Source organism: Rana temporaria, chromosome 12 (assembly GCF_905171775.1).
Source record: "Rana temporaria chromosome 12, aRanTem1.1, whole genome shotgun sequence".
NCBI classification, from domain to species: domain Eukaryota; kingdom Metazoa; phylum Chordata; class Amphibia; order Anura; family Ranidae; genus Rana; species Rana temporaria.
Window position 1 is genome coordinate 63,965,534 of NC_053500.1, and position 21,399 is coordinate 63,986,932.

The following is a 21,399-nucleotide window of genomic DNA, read 5'->3' on the forward strand; positions in this document are numbered from 1 at the left end:
AGTTGATTTTTCTAAACGAAAACCTTGGTATTCATGTTTAATTGCAGTGTTGGCACTTCAAAAAAAAATTAGGTTTTGTGTTGCAGTTTGGGCACTCGGGCTCAAAAAGGTTCGCCATCACTGCCCTAGAGAGTGCGCTTTGTTTTCCTGCCTAGCTTCCTACTTCTGAAGGTGCTACAACCCAATGATCAGGGATCAAGATCTCTGCTGTGGCTTTCAATGAATGCAGAGAAAATTATTTTATGGCATAATCCTATTTTTGTGGCTACGAGGGCTGAAGTAATCTGCTGGCAAGAGTTCACAGACAGGCTTTTGCACCGACACGGTCACTTTGCCATGAATGGAAAAGGTTAAAGTGTCTCTTTAGTAGTACCCCTATATACATTGATCAGCCATTACTTTATGACCACTGACAGGTAAAGTAAGGAACATTGATTATTTTGTTTCAATGTCATATCTAAGGGATCAAGTAAACCAAAAAGATGGCAGCCCTAGAAAGACACCTGCCGTTGCCTAGGAGCGGCGCCTCACACAGGATGGGCTCTCCCCAAGCACAGAAGAGGGAGAAGGAGCCCATCCACCTGAGATGTGAAATAGAAGGAACGGACTTCTCTGGGAAAAAAAAAAAAAGGTAACGGGGGTGCAGGAAGCCTGGTCTCTCAGGACAGCACCTAAGAGCCCCTGACTCCTCAGAATATCCCAAGGAATCACAAATACTGACAAGATGTGGGGAGAAGCCTCCTTTTAAAACAATGGTGGAGTTGGTGTTTGTTACCTGGTGGGAGGAGCCACTCTCTCAGATTCTGTCCTGAAAGACATTTAGGGAAAAATGGTCATCACTGTATGCTGCGTATGGGGCTGCGGAGCAGACCAGTCAGGGTGTCCATACTGACCCCATATCCATCACAACTGTACTACGGAGCAAAACAAGGTGGTTTGGTCTGATCACATTTTCTAATGTCACGTGGATGGCTGTGTGTGTGTGTGTGTCACTAACCTGCAAAAGAGATGGCACCAGCATGAAGTATGAGAAGGAAAGCCTGTGTTTGGATGAGAAATGCCCACCCTGTACTGCGCATGTGCAGCCGAAAGCCGCCGAGCATTGGAATACTCTTCCGATGCTCATGCAAGTCTGCAAGGGGTTGACTTGTTCACGATGGGCGCAAGTGAGGGGCGGATGGCAACAGAAGGGGGTGTATTGTCACAAAACTCAAACACATCTCCTAAACAAATATATCTCCGATATTCTTCCTACACGTGTTAAGGGCAACACGTGTAGGAAGAATAGCAGAGATATATTTGGTGGATGGTCATGTTATGGCTGATCTGTGTATTTTGAGTAATCCAAAACCCCTTTGATTGGCCCACTGAATACAGAAATAGGGTCTCATTGTAAAGAATCAATAGTTACACAGAATGCCTAAACAGAATATTTATTCTGCAGAAAAAAAAACATTAGAAAACATATTTACAGTAAGCATCTGCAGGCTGGAAATATCCCGACTCACATTTTGTGCACCTAGTAAGGTTTTTACCTTGGCTGAAAGGACAGGAAAAAAACAGAAATGGCATTGATAAAGTAACTTGCAATTAAAATGGAGCTCGACTCCTACAAAAATGAGGGATTAAAGTGCTGGAGGAGGGCGCTGTGGTGGGTATGTCTGTTAGAAGGTGCAAATATGCTGCACACACATGCACTCTGCCAGCATGTAAAAGATGCAATCCTCTGGCCTGGTACAGATTACCTAATTTAGACATGTATTTCCGCTTCTCCTCCTGGAACAGTCCCTGTGTACTGGTAGGGGAGTGCAGCCACTTCTACCACCAGCGGAAGTGAGCATACGCCCTGTTGGACTCGGCCATTTTATGCAGCTCGTGTTTTTTCTTGACAATACTTCCTTCCCCACTGGAACTTTGCAGGATTAGATCAGCAAGTTTATCATACATCCGTGTCCGCCTAACCTTCTTCTCTCGGCATGCTGCAATTATCCACTTCATGGCCAAGAAGCGACGTCTATGGTCAGTCAGCGGTGTGGGTACCTGGATCAGAAACCTTGCGTTAAAGTGATACTAAACACACACACACACACACACACACACAGTTTAATTTACATTGTCCCCTTTGTTTCTGTATGTGAATGATGTGACTGTAATGAATGCCAATATAAAAAAAAAAAAAAAACTACCCAAGTAAAATTTTCCTAATGGATATACATACAGCTGTCACATGACCCAGATCTTTCACAGCCTATCCACAGGGAAACATAGGAGGATCTAATAGTCCTCTGCTGCTGGTCACATGTTCAATATAATCCCCAATAAAACAGCCTTTGGAGAGTCAAGACAAATAAGATCAATAAACGGTTTTAAATTGCCATACAAATATACAGTATATTTAAAATTAAATCTATTTTGTGGAACATGGCGTGGGCAGATTTCTGCCAGTCACAGGCTGTGTTACACCCCTCAAGCCTGTGTCTTAGAATAAGAAAGAGGTAAAGCCTCCATTAATATCCCACACCCATTGTGTTTAGCTGGTTAGTGGGCATAGAGGAGGGAGTGGGCTGTCATTTACCACTGTGTATACACCCACATGTGTGACTATAGTCACATGGGCTGCTCAGATGTGATAGGGAAGAAATGCTCAGCATAGAATCTCACTAATAACCGAGCATGTGCAGAGCTGCCACCTCAGCCTCAAAATCCCTAAGGCTCCATTGACAACATGGCATTTCTGGATCGTGGCGAATTGCCGCGATTCCAAAATCATCGCAATTCGAGGGACGTCCTTGTGAGCCCCCTGTTACTTTCAATGGCACCCAAATCATGGAGTGATTGTCAAAAAAAAAAAAAAAAAAAAAAAAAAAAATAAATCGCAGGATTCCTGCCACCTAAAAAGTTCCGAAACTTTTTTGGGGGCGACAGGCACCCCGCAATTCTGTTTGCGTGATTTGTCGGGCGACAATCGTGCCGCGATTTGGGTGCAATTGAAAGTAACGGGGGATCACAAGGGCATGCCGCGATTTGCAGCAATTCGGCTCACGATCTATGGGGTGAATGGAGCCTAACTGAATTGGGGACATGAACAGAAGGTGGAGATTTGAGAACAGCAGGATCAACCTTTACTTTACAGTTTAATGATGCGTGTTTAGGAACAATTTTTTGGAGCAAATAAAATGTGTGCGTCATAAGACCGGTGCCAATACCTGATAGGATTTCCCGCCTCTTAAGATGGTTGTAAGGCCAATGATTGGCTGGCAGTTGTCCATCGCTTGATGAAAGATGGTGTAAGGATTGCACTCAATACTTTCCCTCTCTTCAGGGGAGGCTTTGTAATATTTTTCCAACTGCGTTCTCTTGATTTTCTCTAAGGACTAAAGAAAACAATATTCATGTTTACAACATGGAAGGATTGATTATGTAGCACAAATAAATCTGTTCTCTAGATTAAAGGAGATTGATGCCCAACACTTGAAAAGGATGTTTATTTGTTCTCAATGATTGTGGAGGGAGATGCATCAAACAAATATAGATGCAGATCAGGCTGTCAGAGTCTACACAACAGTTTGAGTGCATTTGCAACCCTGCTCCTGTAATGCTGGGCAGTCAAAAATAAAACTTCTAATGGCAGCTCCCCCGTCCCGTTTCCAGGATGCTACATCTGTTGGACACTTACCCCTCATCGTCACTGGAGCAAGTACTGTTCCCAGTCAAAGACTGTGTATTCAGCTCAGTGTCCTGGAACCTGGACAAGGGGAACGCAACCATTTTTTTTTTTAACTGGTTTTAGGGATTACCAAAATGACCTAGAAGTATGCAAGAGATTTACAAAATTTCAACCAACTCTAAGGCCCCATACACACGGGAGGATTTATCCGCGCATACGGTCCAGCGGACCGTTTCCGCGGATAAATCCTCTCGAGGATTTCAGCAGATTTTAATGCGATGGAGTGTACTCACCATCGCATTGAAATCTGCGCCAAAATCCTCTGGCGATGACGTGTCGCGCCGTCGCGATTATGACGCGGCGACGTGCGCGACGCTGTCATATAAGGAATTCCACGCATGCGTCGAATCATTACGACGCATGCGGGGGATCCCTTCGGACGGATGGATCCGGTGAGTCTATACAGACCAGCGGATGCATCCGTTGGGATGGATTCCAGCAGATGGATTTGTTTGGCATGTCAGCAAATATCCGATCTGCTGGAATCCATCCCAGGGGAGAAATATCCGCGGAAACAGATCCGCTGGAGTGTACACACCATAGGATCTGCTGAAACCCATCTGCTGGGATTTTTCAGCGGATGGATTCTATCGTGTGTACGGGCCTTAGAACAGTAGAGCAGGAATTTATTAATGAAGCTGCCAGATCATAAATCTCACTACCGTTTAGCATTGCCTTGCTGTGAAACAGAACTGATAAGTGTCCCCCCAGTGAGTACAGGACACCTCGGCGATACCCCCTGATGTGGATCCATGACACTTAAACAAAAATTCTATGATAGAATATAAACCATTTTCACCTGTGTTGGGTTTCTTTGAAAATAAATGGGCAACAACTATGCAGCCAACCACAACACACAAACATATTACGGCGGGTCTGTTGCCTAAACAAAATCAGCTAAGAACAGGGCCCAAAGAGAAACCTGCAGGGAAAGTCCGCAGAACAGCCAGAATTTTTTAATACCCGACCAATGATTCCTAGAACTGTATTTTCAGCCTAAACTATTGAACAACTTTTTTCTTTGAGCAAGAGATAAGAAAACTGGAAAATGTGAGAAAAAGGTACACAAATCTCCACTTGCTGGCTCAAAGGAAGACACACACACACACACACTATATATATATATATATATATATATATATATATATATTATATATATATATATATATATATATATATATATATATATATATATATATATATATATATATATATATATATATATATATATATATATATATATATATATATATATATATATACACAGTCCCCTGGTTACAAACATCCAACTAACAAACAAACGGAAGGAGACAACAGGAAGTGAGAGGCAATCTACCCCTAGGAAGGGAAATGGGTGTCTCCACTGACGCTTTATCACCAATCCTTGTTTCTACAACAACCCAAAATGTTCAAAATCCAATTGTCACAGGAACAGAAAGTGAGGTGCAATCTTCTGAACAGGGCCACAGACAGCAAAACAAATGTTATAGGGGTGATAACCCTTCTCTATGTTATCGAGAAAAAAAAGAAAAAAAGGTACCTGTTCCAATTTACAAACAGATTTATCTTAACAAACCTACAGACCCTGTCTTGTGTGCGAGAAAAACCTTGGATTGCTAGCATAATTCGTTCCAGAAACATGCTTGTAATCCAAAGCACTTGTGATAGGTTGTCCATCCACAAATGGCAGCCTCCAGAAGCAAAATCCAGCAGGAGCTACAGAGTATAAAAGAGAAGAGAGGCGCCTCTAAGTGTAGCAATATGGTTACATTTAATGAAGGTACAACATTTAGCAACTCACATGGTTGTTTAAAAACAGGCACATCCAAGTATGAAAGGCATCCGGGGTAAAGCTGTCCATGTAGACCATCCCCTGCACCACAGGCTCTCACCGCTGTCAGTCTGCAATCATGAGCAGGAAGACTACCCTGCAGTAAAGCGACCTGAAAGCGAGGTGCGCAGCCTGGAAGGGATGATGATGATGATAGCGGTGAGGACGACAGTCTATGTGGACATCTCCTCCCCCCGGATGCTTGCATACTTAGATTTGTCTGTTTTAATCATCAACCATGTGAGTTGCTAAATGTTGTATCTTCAATAAATGTAACCATATTGCTACACTTAGAGGCACCAATCTTCTCTTTTATACTCAGTTGTGACATGCCATTTGTAGATTAAGACATTGCTTGTATATAAAGTCAAAATGTACAGCTGAACCTCGGATTATGAGCATAATCCGTTCCAGGAGAATGCTCATAATCCAAAGAACTCGCATATTAAAGCGAGTTTCCCCATTGACAGTCAAGGGAAACGAAAATTTGTTCCTCATTGACTTCAATGGGATGCAATACCGCATGTGGCCAGAGGTGGGGGGCGCCGGAGAGCCTCAGAAACATCCGGAAAGGCCTGAGGACACGTCGGTTGACCTTGACAAACGTCAGAAAGGCTCGGAAACTGCATTTCCAAGCATTGCCGAAAATTTTTAAAACCACGCAGCCATTAAAAAAATGAGAAGTAAAAATGAAAAGTCCAATCCTGCATGATTGTTTGGAGTCAGTGACTCATTAAGAAATTCCTTTTAACCTGTTCCTGCCCACGCAATAGCCAATCACACGGCCCTTTACCACATAAACAGCTGTCAGCCAATGACAGCTGATTATATGATTTAATCAGAGGCCGGTTATCGGCTTTTTTTTTTCTCACGCTGAAAGCATGAGGAGAAAAGAAAGCAGATAACAGACTTCTGTTAAAGGGACATTGGCCCCAATATTTGCTCACAAGTGCTTTAAATCAGTGCCCACCAATGTCACCTGATCTGTGCACATTAAGGATGCGGCAGGGGGTCCAGTGCGTCCCTGTTGACTGATTCAGGTTTCAATATCTGCTTGAATTTGCACCTGAAACAAAGCCAAAGATGCACACAACCCTTTCCAAACGTGGACAGTGTTGCAAGACCACACAATTGTCATTCAAAGTGCGACAGTGCTGAAAGATGAAAATTGGCCTGGGCAGGAAGGGGGTGAAAGTGGCCAGTAAGCAAGTGGTTAATGTAGAACTCCAGGCAAAACATTATGGCCCAGATCCACAAAGCAGTTACGTCTGCGTATCTATTGATACGCCGCGTAACTTCTAGGACGCTCCGGCGTATCTTTGTTTTGTATCCACAAAACAAGATACGCCTGAAGCTGGGCTAGATCCGACTGACGTACGTCTTAGTACGCCGTCGGATCTAAGGTGCATATTTATGCTGGCCGCTAGGTGGCGCTTCCGTTGATTTCCGCGTCGAGTATGCAAATGAGCTAGATACGCCAATCCACAAACGTACGTCCGCACGGCGCATTTTTTTAGGTCGTTTACGTAAGGCTTTTTTCGGCGCAACGTTACCCCTGCTCTAGGAGGCGTACGCAATGTTAAGTATGGACGTCGGGCCAGCGTAGAATTTTCCGTCGTGCACGTCGTTTGCGTAAAACGTTCACGAATAGGGCTTTGCGTAAATTAAGTTCACGTCGAAAGCATTGACTATTTGCGACGTGATTTAGAGCATGCGCACTGGGATACCCCCACGGACGGCGCATGCGCCGTTAAAAAAAAAAAAGTCATTTACATGGGGTCAAGTTGCATTAACATAAAACACGCCCACATCTTATCCATTTGAATTGTGCGCCCTTACGCCGCCGTAACTTACGGCGCAAATTCTTTGTGGATACGGAAAATACACTGTAAGTTACGGCGGCGTAGTGTATCTGAGATACGCTACGCCAGGCTTAGAGATGCGCCGAGGTACGTGGATCTGGCCCTATGTCTTAAACTCTGTTGGATAAAAAATAGTTTACTCACATTAACCACTTAACGCCCGCCGCACGCCTATTTACGTCCACAGAATGGCACGTACAGGAGAGGTCCTGGGCTCTCAGATGGGACCGGAGAGCTTGGGAAATGCGTGGAAGTGGACATTTCTGCTGCTTGTATTTTGATACTGGGATGATGCCTGTAGCTGGTACAACCACAAACCCCAGGATGTCCACCCAGGGGAAAAGTTGTTAAAAATTGGGTCTTTTTTCCTGCATAAAAACCTTGGCACAGCAGCCCATTCAAATGAACGGGCTGCTGTACCCGTGCAAACACGGCTCTTAGAGATGCATAGATGTGAACCAGGCCTAATTTTCACTTTCACAAGCTGCTTCCACACACACTGGTAAAGTGCCAGTGGCTGCTCAGCATGCCCTTGTACTGAGCACCCAAGTGCTGTGTGAGGATAACCTGAAGGAATAACTTAATTTTTTCTTCTCATTGGGGCCAGTGCCTCATTTACATGCTCAGCAGATGTGCTTCTGCTGAGTGTTGAGAGCCTGACAGTCCCCTTTCCTGACGAGCACCCAATTGATGCTCTTTATACTGCGTGGTCTCGCCCCTCCCTGCTATTTCCCGGGTACGGTGCTGAAGACCGGCAGAGAGGTGAGTAGGAGATAAATAGCGCAATGTTAAAACGTTTAAGTTGCCATAAATCCCCTTTTGTTTTTCTTAAGTCCCAGACATTTCTAAAAGTACCTAGGATTTAAAGCAGAGGTTCACCCAAAAATAAACTTTCTGTCATTAGATCCAGCATACTGCTGACATCTGCAGTATGCCGTTTTTTTTTTTTTTTGTACTTATCGTTTTATCAGCCGTTGTTATCCGGCTCCGAGCGGGGATTTCTGTGGGGAATAGGCGTTCCTAAGCCAAGCGGATTTGATTGACAGGCTGCTAAAGCGCGTCACGCCTTCCGAAAATACCCAAGGTGACACTCGGTGTTTGCGGCGCCTGCTGTGTAGAGCTGACTGCGCAGGCGCCGTAAACACTCGAGTGTCACTTCGGGTATTTTCGGAAGGCGTGACGCGCTTTAGCAGCCCATCAATCACCTCCGCTTGGCTTAGGAACGCCTATACCCGGAAGGAATCCCCGCTCGGAGCCGGATAACAACGGCTGATAAAACGATAAGTACAAAAAAATTAAATAAAACACAGCATACTGCAGATGTCAGCAGTATGCTGGATCTAATGGCAGAAAGTTGATTTTTGGGTGAACCTCCGCTTTAAATACGGTTTTGGTTAAAAAAAAAAAAAAAAAAAATTGGGCCCCCCGATTTAGTCCCTTGAACAAGTTTTTAATTCCACACCCCGATGTTGTGTTCTGTGAACCATTCACCTCAGGCGAGTCATTGATGCCTGGAGTTCTGCTTTACGCATTTCAACTTTATAAAAAGGTAAAACTTCAAACATTTCCTTGGAAAGCCAACATCAGAGATCAGTAAAGTATTTTTCCATTTGTGTAAATCTAAGATTGACCAATTAAAACTTACCTTGTTCATGATGTTTCTTGACAGTATCTTGTTGCCGCCCTTCATCATCATGTTTGTGAATTTGCTGGAATTATATAGTAGTTAATGAATGCAGTTCCTTGCTTACAATAATTATATATAATCTTTTATGTAATGTGAACATGTAAAAATCACAAGACAGGATCTGGTAAGGCTGACTGACCCAACTAAAGTAATTTCGAACCAAATATTTTTGTTCCACAGAGAAAATGATTATATCCTCAAAGCAGACTTTAACCACTTGCTTACGGGGCACATATACCCACTTCCTGCCCAGGCGAAATTTCAGCTTTCAGCACTGCGACGCTTTAAATTAAAATTGCACGGTCGTGCGACGTGCCTCCCAAACAAAATTGACGTCCTTTTTTCCCCCACAAATAGAGCTTTCTTTTGGTGGTATTTGATCACCTCTGCGGTTTTTATTTTTTGCTCTATAAATAAAAATAGAGCGACAATTTTGAAAAAAAAAAAAAAAAAAACAACCACACAATATTTTTAACTTTTTGCTATAATAAATATCCCATTTAAAAAAAAAAAAAAAAAAAAAAAAAATCGCAATAAGCATATAGTGATTGGTTTGCGCAAAAGTTATAGTGACTACAAAATAGGGGATAGAATTCTGACTTTTTTTTACTAGTAATACGGCGATCTGCGACTTTTGTCAGGACTGCGATATTGCGGCGGACACATCGGACACATTTTTGGGACCATTCACATTTATACAGCGATCAGTGCTATAAAAATGCATTAATTACTGTATAAATGTGACTGGCAGGGAAGGGGTTAACACTAGGGGAGCGAGGAAGGGGTTAAATGTGTATCCTGGATGTGTTCCAACTGCGTGTGGAGGGGGGTGACTGATGCTGTGTCCCTATGTACAAGGGACACAGCATCTGTCTCCTCTCCCTGACAGGACGTGGAGCTCTGTGTTTACACAAAAAAAAAAATCAAACATGCTTGTTTATATACGATAAATAAAAGTATTTCCACTGGGTGGCTTTTTTGATAATTTTGACTAAATACCTTACGGTTTCGTCATAGAAGAGAGAGCTGGTCAGATTGGGAGGACATGCTTTAATTGGACTGACAGTTTTTAAATTCCATTCTTCCTTTTCTTCTTTACTTAATTCTTCTAAAGGGCGTTGGTACTTCTCCTTATCTGTGACAGGATCCAAGTATGCAGCGCTATATCTGCTCCACCGCACAGGGATCAGCCTGTAGAAAGACAGAAGATCACTTTCGTCAATCAACAAATGCCTCATTCTTTCCAGATACATTATCTTTTTTTTATCTTAAAGTGGAATTAAACCCAAAAGCAAACATTTACAGTAAAACCTTGGTTTGAGAGTAACTTGGTTTGAGAGCGTTTTGCAAGACAAGCAAAATGTTTTAATAAATGTTGCCTTGATATACAAGTGATGTCTTGATACAAGAGTAGCGTCATGTCACAACTGAGTATAACCACTTGACAACCAGGCCAATTCTGACACTTCGCTCCTACATGTAAAAATCATAATTTTTCGCTAGAAAATTACATGGAACCCCCAAACATTCTATAGTTTTTTTTATTTTTTTAACAGAGACCCTAGAGCAGTGATGGCGAACCTTGGCACCCCAGATGTTTTGGAACTACATTTCCCATGATGCTCTACACTGCAGAGTGCATTAGCATCATGGGAAATGTAGTTCGAAAACATCTGGGGTGCAAAGGTTCGCCATCACTGCCCTAGAGGATACAATGGCGGTCATTGGAACTTTTTATCTCAACCAGTATTAGCGCAGCAATTCTTCAAATGCGTTTAAAAAATAAATAAAAAAACAGTAAAGTTAGCCCAATTTTTTTGCATAATCTGAAAGATGAAGTTACGCCGAGTAAATAGATACCCAACATGTCACGCTTCAAAATTGCACACGCCACTTAGCGGGGATACAGAGCTTTGCAGCATTGATGAGGTGTAGGTGTCCCCCCTCTATTTCTGATTGGCTACGAAAAGTCCAACACATAGCAAATATGGAAGATTTAATCCATCAATCTTCTGACGCCTCCGGAAAGTTCTATGTAAAATGGGCATGCTGGTTGCAATTCACGAAGTCTAGGGAATTTGACATTTTGATAGACTGCTAATATTATATGCCTAATTTGTCCATTTCTTTCTAATAATTTTATCTCTTAAAAACTAAGATGTTTAGATATAATGATCTACATACAGTATACTGGGATTTATCATTTATATTCATTAATCTCATCTTTTACAAGGGCACCAATTGTTCCCCTCCCCCTACTCTACACTCCCCTTTTATTTCGTTTTCACTAACCACATTGTTTATTGTTTATGATCCCATTACAATTATCCTTACCCCATGTGTAAAACTTGAATGTTCATTCATTGTACAATATGACTTTGTATTTGAATGCGATTATACGAATTGTTGCATTGATATGTGATTATATTTTTCAAAACCCAATAAAAAGATTTAACAAAATTGCACACGCTTGTGGAATGGCGCCGAACTTCAGTACTTTTTTACTGGTTCCATGTTTTGAGTAACAGAGGAGGTCTAGGGCTAGAATTATTGCTCTCGCTCGAACGTTTGTGGTGACACCTCACATGTGTGGTTTGAACACCATTTCCTTATGTGGGAGGGTCTTACGTATGCATTCGCTTCTGCATGCAAGCACACGGGGACAGGGGCACTTGAAAAAAAAATTATGTATTATTGTTAATTCTACTTAAAGGGGTGGTTCACCCTAAAAACTACTACTTTTTATTACACCGAAGCAACGGGTGACTATGCTGTACAAAGGTATGTACAGCATAAAAAAAAAAAAAAAATAATAGCCTTAATCGTATTGTACTGTGGGGGGCCAGTGTAATAAAAAAAAAGTCGTTTTTAGGGTGAACCACCCCTTTAATTTTTTTACACTTTAAAAAAAAAAAAATGTTGGTCACTTTTACTCCTAATACAAGAAATGTAAACATCCCTTGTAATAGGAATATGGCATGACAGGACCTCTTTACAGTGAGATATGGGGTAAATAAGACCCCACATCCCCCCTCTAGGCTGGGAAGGCAAAAAAAAAAAAAAACACACACACACACACACACACACACACACACACACACAAACACCATCACCGCTTCATTTTTTTGAATGCAGAGGCCGGGCGTGACGTCATAACATTGCGCCCAACCTCCGGACGATCATAGAGACTTCCGCAACCATCTGGTCCGCCGGAAATCTCTATGTTCACTATCCGGGGCTGGTGGAACCTGTCACCGACTGCACAGGTGAGTCGGTAGAAGCACCAGAGGGTGGCGGGAGGGGACGTCCCCTTTCGCCGCCCATAAGAATGATCAAGCGGCGGAAAAAATTCATCCCTACATTAGAGACCTATTGGGGGAGATTTACTAGATCTGGTGCAGCTGTGCATAGCAATCAATTAGCTTCTAGCTTCAGCTTGTTCAATTAAAGTGGTGGTAAACCCATACAACACTTTATGCTACAGGTAAGCCAATATTAAGGCTTAGCTGTAGCTACCCAAGATATCTCCTAAACCTGTACAGGCAGAGGTCCTCGTTCTCCCCCTCCGACGGGGACATCTCTCCCGAAGTCACTTCCGGTATCGTGGGCTCCAGCGATGTGATTGGCTAGAGCCGTGATGTCACTCCCGCACGCGACAGCACGTCATGCCATTGCTTTAGTGCACGTGCGGATGACTTCGGCTTGCCGCTGCTTCAATTAGACGTGCCGTTACTGGCGGCTCCCAAGAGCAGGAGTGGCGTCATTGCGGCTCTGGCCAATCACAGCGCCAGAGCCCACAATACCACACCCGGATTCCCGGATGCTGTCTTATTGACCACGCATCTCTCCATAAAGAGAACCTGTCACAATAGAATTCTATTACAAGGGATGTTTACATTCCTTGTAGTAGGAATTAAAGTGACCATTAAAATGTAAAAAAAAAAAAATTCTAAAACGCCCCTGTCCCCAGTAGCTCGCGCTCAGAAGCGAACACACACGTAAGTCCCATCCACATATGTAAACGCCGGTCAAACCACACATGCAAGATATCGCCGCGTGCGTTAGAGCGCGAGCAGCAATTCTAGCACTAGACCTCCTCTTTGTTATTTTTTTAATTCATTTAACTGTTTTTTTCCCCCCAAAAAAAGGCGTTTGAAAAATGATTGCACAAGTGCAGTGCGAGATAAAAAGTTGCTGTGGCCACCATAATTTTATTCCCTAGGAACCATATCATTTTTGGGGGTTCCGAGTAATTTTCTAGGAAAAAAAAATATATATGATTTTTACATGTAGGAGAGGAGTGCCAGAATAGGTGCGGTATGGAAGTGGTTAATACTTCATACACTGCATCTACTAAGGGTGTCCTGGCCCCAACCCTCTCTCCCACAGTTCTGTTAAAGAGAGGGGGGTTTGCTTGCCACTAAAAAAAAAAAAAAAAAAAAAAAAAAAAAAAAAATACTGGGTGTCTTAGCCTACGTTTGTTTGTATAATTTGTCCGCATTGTCTTAATGTTTGCATATAAAAATAAAAAAAAGGATCCGATTTAAAAAAAAACAAAAAAACCAAACAAACAAACAAAAAACGAAAGAGACAAAAACATCTTTGCATTCAAGAAGTGCCTGGTGCCCACCAATCCACTTTGCATTGCACACACCATGCCTCGTTACCCAGGGCTCGACAAAATCCGGGCCGCCAGGTCGCAATTGCGACAAGAAATTGTGACCTGGCGCCCGACGGTAATTGAGGCCGCGGCCTCAATTACCGGCCGTCGCGGGCCCGCCGATCACACGGCGGGGGAGCACGGCGGTACAGTGTGCCCCCACCGCGGCCCACGACGGACGGTAATTGAGGCCGCGGCTTTGCGAAGGGCCAAGCTTCCTTCTGTGACCTGCGACATCTGGTGGTGGCCGTTGGCATTACAAGTAAAACAGCATGTGTAATGTGTAATTTTTCACTGCCATCTCCTTCCCTCTAATTAGAACCCCCAAACATTATATATATTTTTTATTCTAACACCCTAGAGCAGTGGTCATCAACCCTGTCCTGCAGGGCCCACTAACAGGCCAGGTTTTATGTATTACCTTGGGGAGATGCAGTCTAGAATACTGCAATCACTGAGTAGCAAATTATATCAGCTGTGATGTATTTCAGTTATCTTGCAAACCTGGCCTGTTAGTGGGCCCTGCAGGACAAGGTTGATGACCACTGCCCTAGAGAATAAAATGGCGATCGTTGCAAAACTTTCTGTCACGCCGTATTTGCGCAGCGGCCTTAGAAGCGCACTTTTTTGGGAAAAAAAAAAACACTTTTATTTAAAAAAATAAGACAACAGTAAAGTTATCCCAATTTTTTTTATATTGTGAAAGATAATGTTATGGCGAGTAAATTGATACCCAACATGTCACCAGTGAAATTGCGTCCGCTCGTGGAATGCCGACAAACTTTTACCCTTTAAAATCTCTAGGGCCGAAACTAATCGATTATGAAAATAGTTGTCAACTATGTTCATAATCGATTAATCGGCCAGTTGATTAGTTGGCCTGCATATAGTACGCATTATTTGTTTACATATCAGGAAATACAGTGCAGAACACATACAGCTCAGTACACCATCCATACATGTCACTAAGTGCCTGAGAATTTGTGAAAGTGTGAGGAGCAATGCCTCATGGGACATGTAGTCCTGGGCAAGAAGTGAGTCGTTCTAAAGGCTGAAGTTTTTTTTACCTTGCTATAGCGGGCGCTCTATACTATACTTTGCAGCTTGCTATTGAGGCACTCTAAAGGCAGGAGGAGCCAGAAGCATCAGTGAGGGACCCCAGAAGTGGAGGATCTGGGCTGCTCTGTGCAAAACCATTACACAGAGCAGGTAATTATAACAAGTTTGTTAAGAAAAAAAAAAAATATATCACTTTAAAGACTCTGTGCAGGGAAGATCAGCATCTGAACCCAGGGAAAGTGGAGGTAATAGAAGGCATTACCACTGTGTATGGATATTTAAGAATAAATTGCCTTTATTTTTTTATTTACATATTAAATTGTACACCACACTTTTTGTTAAGATTATCCGATTAGTCGATTAATCGAAACAATAATCGGCCAACTAATCGATTATGAAAATAATCGTTAGTTGCAGCCCTAAAAATCTCCATAGGCGACGTTTAAAAAATTCTACAGGTTGCATGTTTTGAGTTACAGAGGAGGTCTAGGGCTAGAATTATTTCTCTCACTCCAACGATCGCGGCGATACCTCACATGTGTGGTTTGAATACCGTTTACATATGCGGGCGTATGTGTTGCGCTTCTGCGCGCAAGCTCGTCGGGATGGGGCGCGTTTTCGGGCTCCTAACTATTTTAGCTGGCTCCTAGATTCCAAGTAATATTGTCAAACCCTGTCGTAACCCACTCTACATAGAAGGATGTTGGCTGTCCCTAAAGCCCCATGTACACGGGACGCTGTTAAACGCGTGTTCAGAGGCAGTTGGACACTTTTTCAACTGCCCCTGAACTCATTCAATGTTATCCTATGTGTCCATGTACACTGTCTCATTTATTGCCGTTTATATTAGGGTTGTCCAGATACCGATACCAGTATCGGGACCGATACCGAGTATTTGCGGGAGTACTCGTACTCGCGCAAATACCCCCGATACCTAAATAGAATACTTCCCCCCCCGCCGCTCCTGCCGCATCGTGCCGCCGCATCGAGGGACATGGCTAGAGGGACATTGCTGCATATGTGAGGGACATTGCTGCATATGTGAAGGACATGGCTAGAGGGACATGGCTGCATATGTGAGGGACATGGCTGCATATGTGAGGGACATGGCTAGAGGGACATGGCTGCATATGTGAGGGACATGGCTAGAGGGACATGGCTGCATATGTGAGGGACATGGCTAGAGGGACATGGCTGCATATGTGAGGGACATGGCTAGAGGGACATTGCTGCATATGTGAGGGACATGGCTAGAGGGACATGGCTGCATATAGGGAGGGGGACATGGCTGCATTTGGGGACACATTTAAAAAAAGTATCGGTATTGGCGACTACTTGAAAAAGTATCGGTACTTGTACTCGGTCCTAAAAAAGTGGTATCGGGACAACCCTAGTTTATATGCAGTTGCGTTTAACCTCGTTTTTCTGAAAGCAAAAAAAATGAGTTCAGACGCAAAAGATTTCCATGTTTCAGACGCAAAATGCGGTACCGGCGTTTAGCCACGTTTGCGTTTATAAGCATTTTTAAAGGTGACCTATTTTTTTGCATTAGAAATCTCATTTTTTTTGGCAAAAAAACAATAAAAAAATATATATATAAAAAAAAAAAAAATTGCTTGCATTGCATTGTGGCCAACCCACAACTTGTGGCAGACGACGTGGCAAGGCGACGTTCAAGTGGACAACCCACAACCTGTGAAAGACGACGTGGCCAGGTGGACAACCCACAACCTGTGGCAGACGACATCTGTGGAACGTGTTCCTCCTCCCTTCTCCACACTGTCTGCAGAGCAGAGTCGCATGTGTGAAAGAAAGAGAAGGGAGCTGTCATTAGCGAGGTCTGATGTCGGGGTGGGCGGGACACGTGGTGGGCGGGACCCAGCTATCCAACACAAACCAATGGGATGAGATCTGGGCGGACTGCTACATGTATGTGGCCCCGCCCCTTTCATTAACGGCCCGCTCATTGTCTGGATAGCTGCTGGGGCCCACCCACCTCACGCTGAATCTGAGCTCCTCTCTCTCCATACAGTTTCACATGGTGCTGCAGAGAGCAGTTTCACACAGCTACATTATCGGCTGTGAAACCTGCTAGTGCCATCTGCTAGTGCCAACCAGTGCCTGCTAGTGCCAACCTGTCAGTGCCATCCAATGCCATCCAGTGCCAACTAATGCCATCCAGTGCGTGCCACCTGCCAATGCAAACTAGTGCCATCCAGTGCCACCTGCCAACTAGTGCCATCCAGTGCTAACTATTGCCATCCAGTGCCACCTGCCAGTGCCGACTAGTGCCACCTGCCAGTGCCAACAAATGCCACCTGCCAGTGCCAACTATTGCCAATTAGTGTGACCTGCCAGTGCCAATAAGTGCCACCTGCCAATCAGTACCAACTGCCAATGCTAACTATTGCCATCCAGCACCACCTGCCAGTGCCAACTAGTGCCAGCTTCCAGTGCCAACCAATGCCACCTGCCAGTGCCAACTATTGCCAATTAGTGTGACCTGCCAGTGCCAACCTGCCAGTGCCAACCAGTGCCACCTGCCAATGCCATCCAGTGCCACCTGCCAATGCTAACTATTGCCATCAAGTGCCACCTGCCAGTGCCAACTAGTGCCACCTGCAAGTGCCAACCAATGCCAATTAGTGTGACCTGCCAGTGCCAATCAGTACCAACCAGTGCCACCTGCCAATGCCAACTATTGGCAATTAGTGTGACCTGCCAGTGCAAATCAGTACCAACCAGCGCCACCTGCCAATGCCATCCAGTGCCATCTGCCAATGCTAACTATTGCCATCCAGTGCCAACCAATGCCACCTGCCAATCAGTACCAACCAGTGCCACCTGTCAATGCTAACTATTGCCATCCAGTGCCACCTGCCAGTGCCAACTAGTGCCACTTGACAGTGTCACCTGTAAGTGCCAAGAGGCAGTGCCAACCAGTGGCACCTGTCAGTGCCACCTGCCAAAAATAAAAAAATAAATAAAATAAAAAAATCGGCCTAAAATATCGCCATCATATATCGGCCGCCCCGATTTCTAAATATCGGCATGGGCCAGAGAAAAACCCATATCGGTGGACCTCTAACATTATGTAGCTACATTTGTACACTGCACCTTATACTAGGATCTTGTTTTAGGGAGTATGTGGCTCCATAGAGCCTCAAGGGACCAGCGCCAACTCTGCTTTCTTTTCTTCGCAATACTTTCTTGCTCCACTCAGGTGGAAGCAATCAGTAGAGGCAGCTGTCCACTGATCGCCTTTATTTATTCTATACTTCTGCTGGCATTTCTAAATATACTTGTGCCAATCCACAACTTGTGGCAAGTGACACGCTAGATACAAGTATACTGCTGCTCGCTCAGCTGCTACTCACAAAATGGCTGAAATGGTTAAATACAGTTTGAGCTTAGGGAGGTTTTATGATGTTTCTAAAACTAAACACTTATAGACGCAACGAGGTTAAATGCGGCAAAACGGGCGTTTCTAACTGCCGGTTTCAGCTTTTAAAAAAAATGTGTTCAGCAGAGTTTGCACCAGAGTCCCGTGTACATGGGCCCAACTCTGGAGATCACCATTGGCCTGAGAGAGGCCCGAGGCTTTTCTATATATTGAACTGCATTGAGCTGTCGTCCCCCGCTCGCCCCTGGTCCCGACGCGTGTGCCCGGCTGGCGCGATCACCCGCGATCGCTCGTTACAGAGCGAGAACCGGGAGTTGTGTGTGTAAACACACAGCTCCTGGTCCTGTCAGGGGGAGAAATGCCTGATTGTCTGTCCATACAATGTATGAACAGAGATCAGTCATTTCCCCAAGTCAGTCCACCCCTCCCCCTTCAGTTAGAACACACCCAGGGAACATACTTAACCCCTTCCTCGCCCCCTAGTGTTAACTTCCCTGCCAGTGGCATTTTTATAGTAATCAATGCATTTTTATTAGGGTTGTTCCGATACCACTTTTTTTTAGGACCGAGTACAAGTACCGATACTTTTTTTCATGTACTCGCCGATACCGATTATTGATACATTTTTTTTTAAATGAAGCCTTGTCATTTATAGACACTCCCCCTTGCTTGGGCACTTTGATAGACAGATCACCCGTCCAATCCTGGGACGGGTGATCTGTCTATCAAAGTGCCTGGACAAGGGGGAGGGGCTATATATGAAGAGGCGTAGCGGGGAACACACAGCTATTCAAATGAAAGCTGTTATGTTCCCCGAGCGCTGATCAACTAGACGGCAGCGGGGGGGCTTTGTCTTTGGGGACTAGGCGGCAGCAGCTCTCCTCCATACCAGAGGACTGCTCTGCTCCAATCTCCGCCCCCTCTCCATCCACTCTCGGGGGGGGGGGGGGGGGGGGGGGGGGGGGGAGTATCGGGAGTATTTGCGTGAGTACAAGTACTTGAGAAAATGCTCAGTATCGGTACAACTCTAATTTTTATAGCACTGGTCGCTATAAAAAATGCCAATGGTCCCAAAAATGTGTCAAAAGTGTCCGAAGTGTCCGCCATAAGGTCCCAGTACCGAGAAAAATCGCTGATCGCCGCCATTACTAGTAAAAAAAAAATATATTAATAAAAATGCCATAAAACTATCCAATATTTTGTAAACAGTATAACTTTTGCACAAACCAATCAATAAACGCTTATTGTGATTTTTTTTACTAAAAATATGATAGAAGAATACATATCGGCCTAACTGAGGAAAAAGATTGTTTTTATTATATAATTTTTTTGGGGATATTTATTATAGCAAAAGAATATTCATTTTTTTCTAAATTGGCCGCTCTAGTTTTGTTTATACGCAATAACTATAAACCGCAGAGTGATCAAATACCACCAAAAGAAAGCTCTATTGTGGGGGGGGGAAAAAAGGACGCCAATTTTGTTTGGGAGCCACGTCGCACGACCGCGCAATTGTCAGTTAAAGCGACGCAGTGCCAAATCGCAAAAAGGGGCCTGGTCATTGACCAGCAATATGGTCCGGGGCTGAAGTGGTTTAAAAGCGTTCGTTACCCCACACTTCCTATTCCTGATATGTGGCTGCTGTACCAGTACTAGTATGAGAAGAGTTATTCTGTTCCTTGTATTGTTTCCTTTGTGTGAAATCCCTGGTGTTATCAGTCCCTCTGCTTTCCTAGTCAAAACTGACCACACTAGACAGGAGAACACGCCATGGTCAGTTCTCTAGCTGTGCTGGGAATTCAATGTGCTCCTCCAATGATCAGACTTGTCCTGACACCCCCCCCCCCCCCCTTGCAGTCATTTACTAGGAAGGTCAGTGTGCTGCTGCTTCTCCTCCACCAGCTCTTTATGAATGTGATCATAAAGAAAAAAAAAAAAGACATGGAACATGTGATAGAGAATGTCCCAACGGGGACACCGAGAGCAATACAACTCAACTGACAGGTGTTCTCTCCCCTCCATCCAATACACAGACATGTGTCCCTCAGCTCTCCTCCCCCCGTGTCCTCAGGCTGACATTGAGCCATGTCCTCCGCTCTGTAGTACTCAGTCACCCCACCTCATATTCATATAATCCTTTCCCCGCCATATTACCACACACCCGGGCAGTCCACTCCTCAGTCTCTGTACGAACAGCCTTCCCCTGGACGCCGCCATCACTCTCCCCTCACTGACCTCCTCACCTCTCGCGAGATCCGAGGAGACCTCTTCCTGATTGGCACCGGCCGTGGGCGGGGCCTCCGCTGGCAACATGGCGGAGAGTGAAGGGGAGACCCTGGAGTCCTGGCTGAGTGAGTGGGAGTGACACCCGGCGGGTCACCACTGGTCACATGACATCACTGACCACCCCCCATTACCTACCATGACACCCGGCACTGTGTACTGTTTGTGTTCATTCATTACATTCACCGGACAGAGGACTTCACTCCGACCGACACCGGGGAGAGGAGGGGAGGGGTCACCTCACCGAGTCCGCTATATTCACCCACACTGCACCTGGGTTCACTTCACCTCACAGTGATATTCACCCCCCACATTCACCCCAGAGTGATATTCACCTCCCACATTCACCCCAGAGTGATATTCACCCCCCACATTCACCCCAGAGTGATATTCACCTCCCACATTTACCCCAGAGTGATATTCAGCCCTAGAGTGATATTCACCTCCCACATTCACACCCCAGAGTGATATTCACCCCAGAGTGATATTCACCTCCCACATTCACACCCCAGAGTGATATTCACCCCAGAGTGATATTCACCCCAGAGTGATATTCACACCTCAGAGTGATATTCACCCCACATTCACCCCAGAGTGATATTCAGCCCTAGAGTGATATTCACCCCCCCCACATTCACACCCCAGAGTGATATTCACCTCCCACATTCACACCCCAGAGTGATATTCACCTCCCACATTCACCCCAGAGTGATATTCACCCCCACATTCACCCCAGAGTGATATTCAGCCCTAGAGTGATATTCACCCCCCCCACATTCACCCCAGAGTGATATTCACCTCCCACATTCACCCAGAGTAATATTCATCCCGGAGTGATAGTCACCCCACATTCACCCCAGAGTGATATTCAGCCCTAGAGTGATATT

At 44.6% G+C, this 21,399-nt stretch overlaps 2 protein-coding genes across 2 annotated transcripts in view; one reads left to right on the plus strand and one right to left on the minus strand.

The window, feature by feature from the left end:
* Nucleotides 1-1,417: 1,417 nt before the first annotated feature.
* MRPS7 (mitochondrial ribosomal protein S7) lies at nt 1,418-20,498 on the minus strand. The gene is made up of 5 exons (XM_040331206.1): nt 20,391-20,498; nt 10,107-10,298; nt 9,066-9,129; nt 3,207-3,374; nt 1,418-2,040 (listed from the first exon to the last, which is right to left on the minus strand). The coding sequence occupies exons 1-5, from the start codon at nt 20,444-20,446 to the stop codon at nt 1,819-1,821; spliced, it is 702 nt and encodes a 233-aa protein (XP_040187140.1). The 5' UTR covers nt 20,447-20,498; the 3' UTR covers nt 1,418-1,818.
* GGA3 (golgi associated, gamma adaptin ear containing, ARF binding protein 3) overlaps nt 20,478-21,399 on the plus strand; it is a 51,274-nt gene continuing 50,352 nt past the window's right edge. Inside the window, exon 1 of the mRNA XM_040331205.1 lies at nt 20,478-20,580. Coding sequence (XP_040187139.1) covers nt 20,541-20,580 — 40 coding nt within the window. The 5' untranslated portion in view covers nt 20,478-20,540. The remainder of the gene's footprint in view (nt 20,581-21,399) is intronic.

Bases quoted from the DNA above. Each gene is read 5' to 3' on its own strand.
- MRPS7 (XM_040331206.1), bottom strand. From the start codon at position 20,446: ATGGCGGCGTCCAGGGGAAGGCTGTTCGTACAGAGACTGAGGAGTGGA. The intron at 9,130-10,106 runs GTATTTAGTCAA...ATATAATTCCAG, and splicing joins TTCTATGACGAAACCGTAAG to CAAATTCACAAACATGATGA. The intron at 3,375-9,065 runs GTAAGTTTTAAT...TGTTTTCTTTAG, and splicing joins CAAGAAACATCATGAACAAG to TCCTTAGAGAAAATCAAGAG.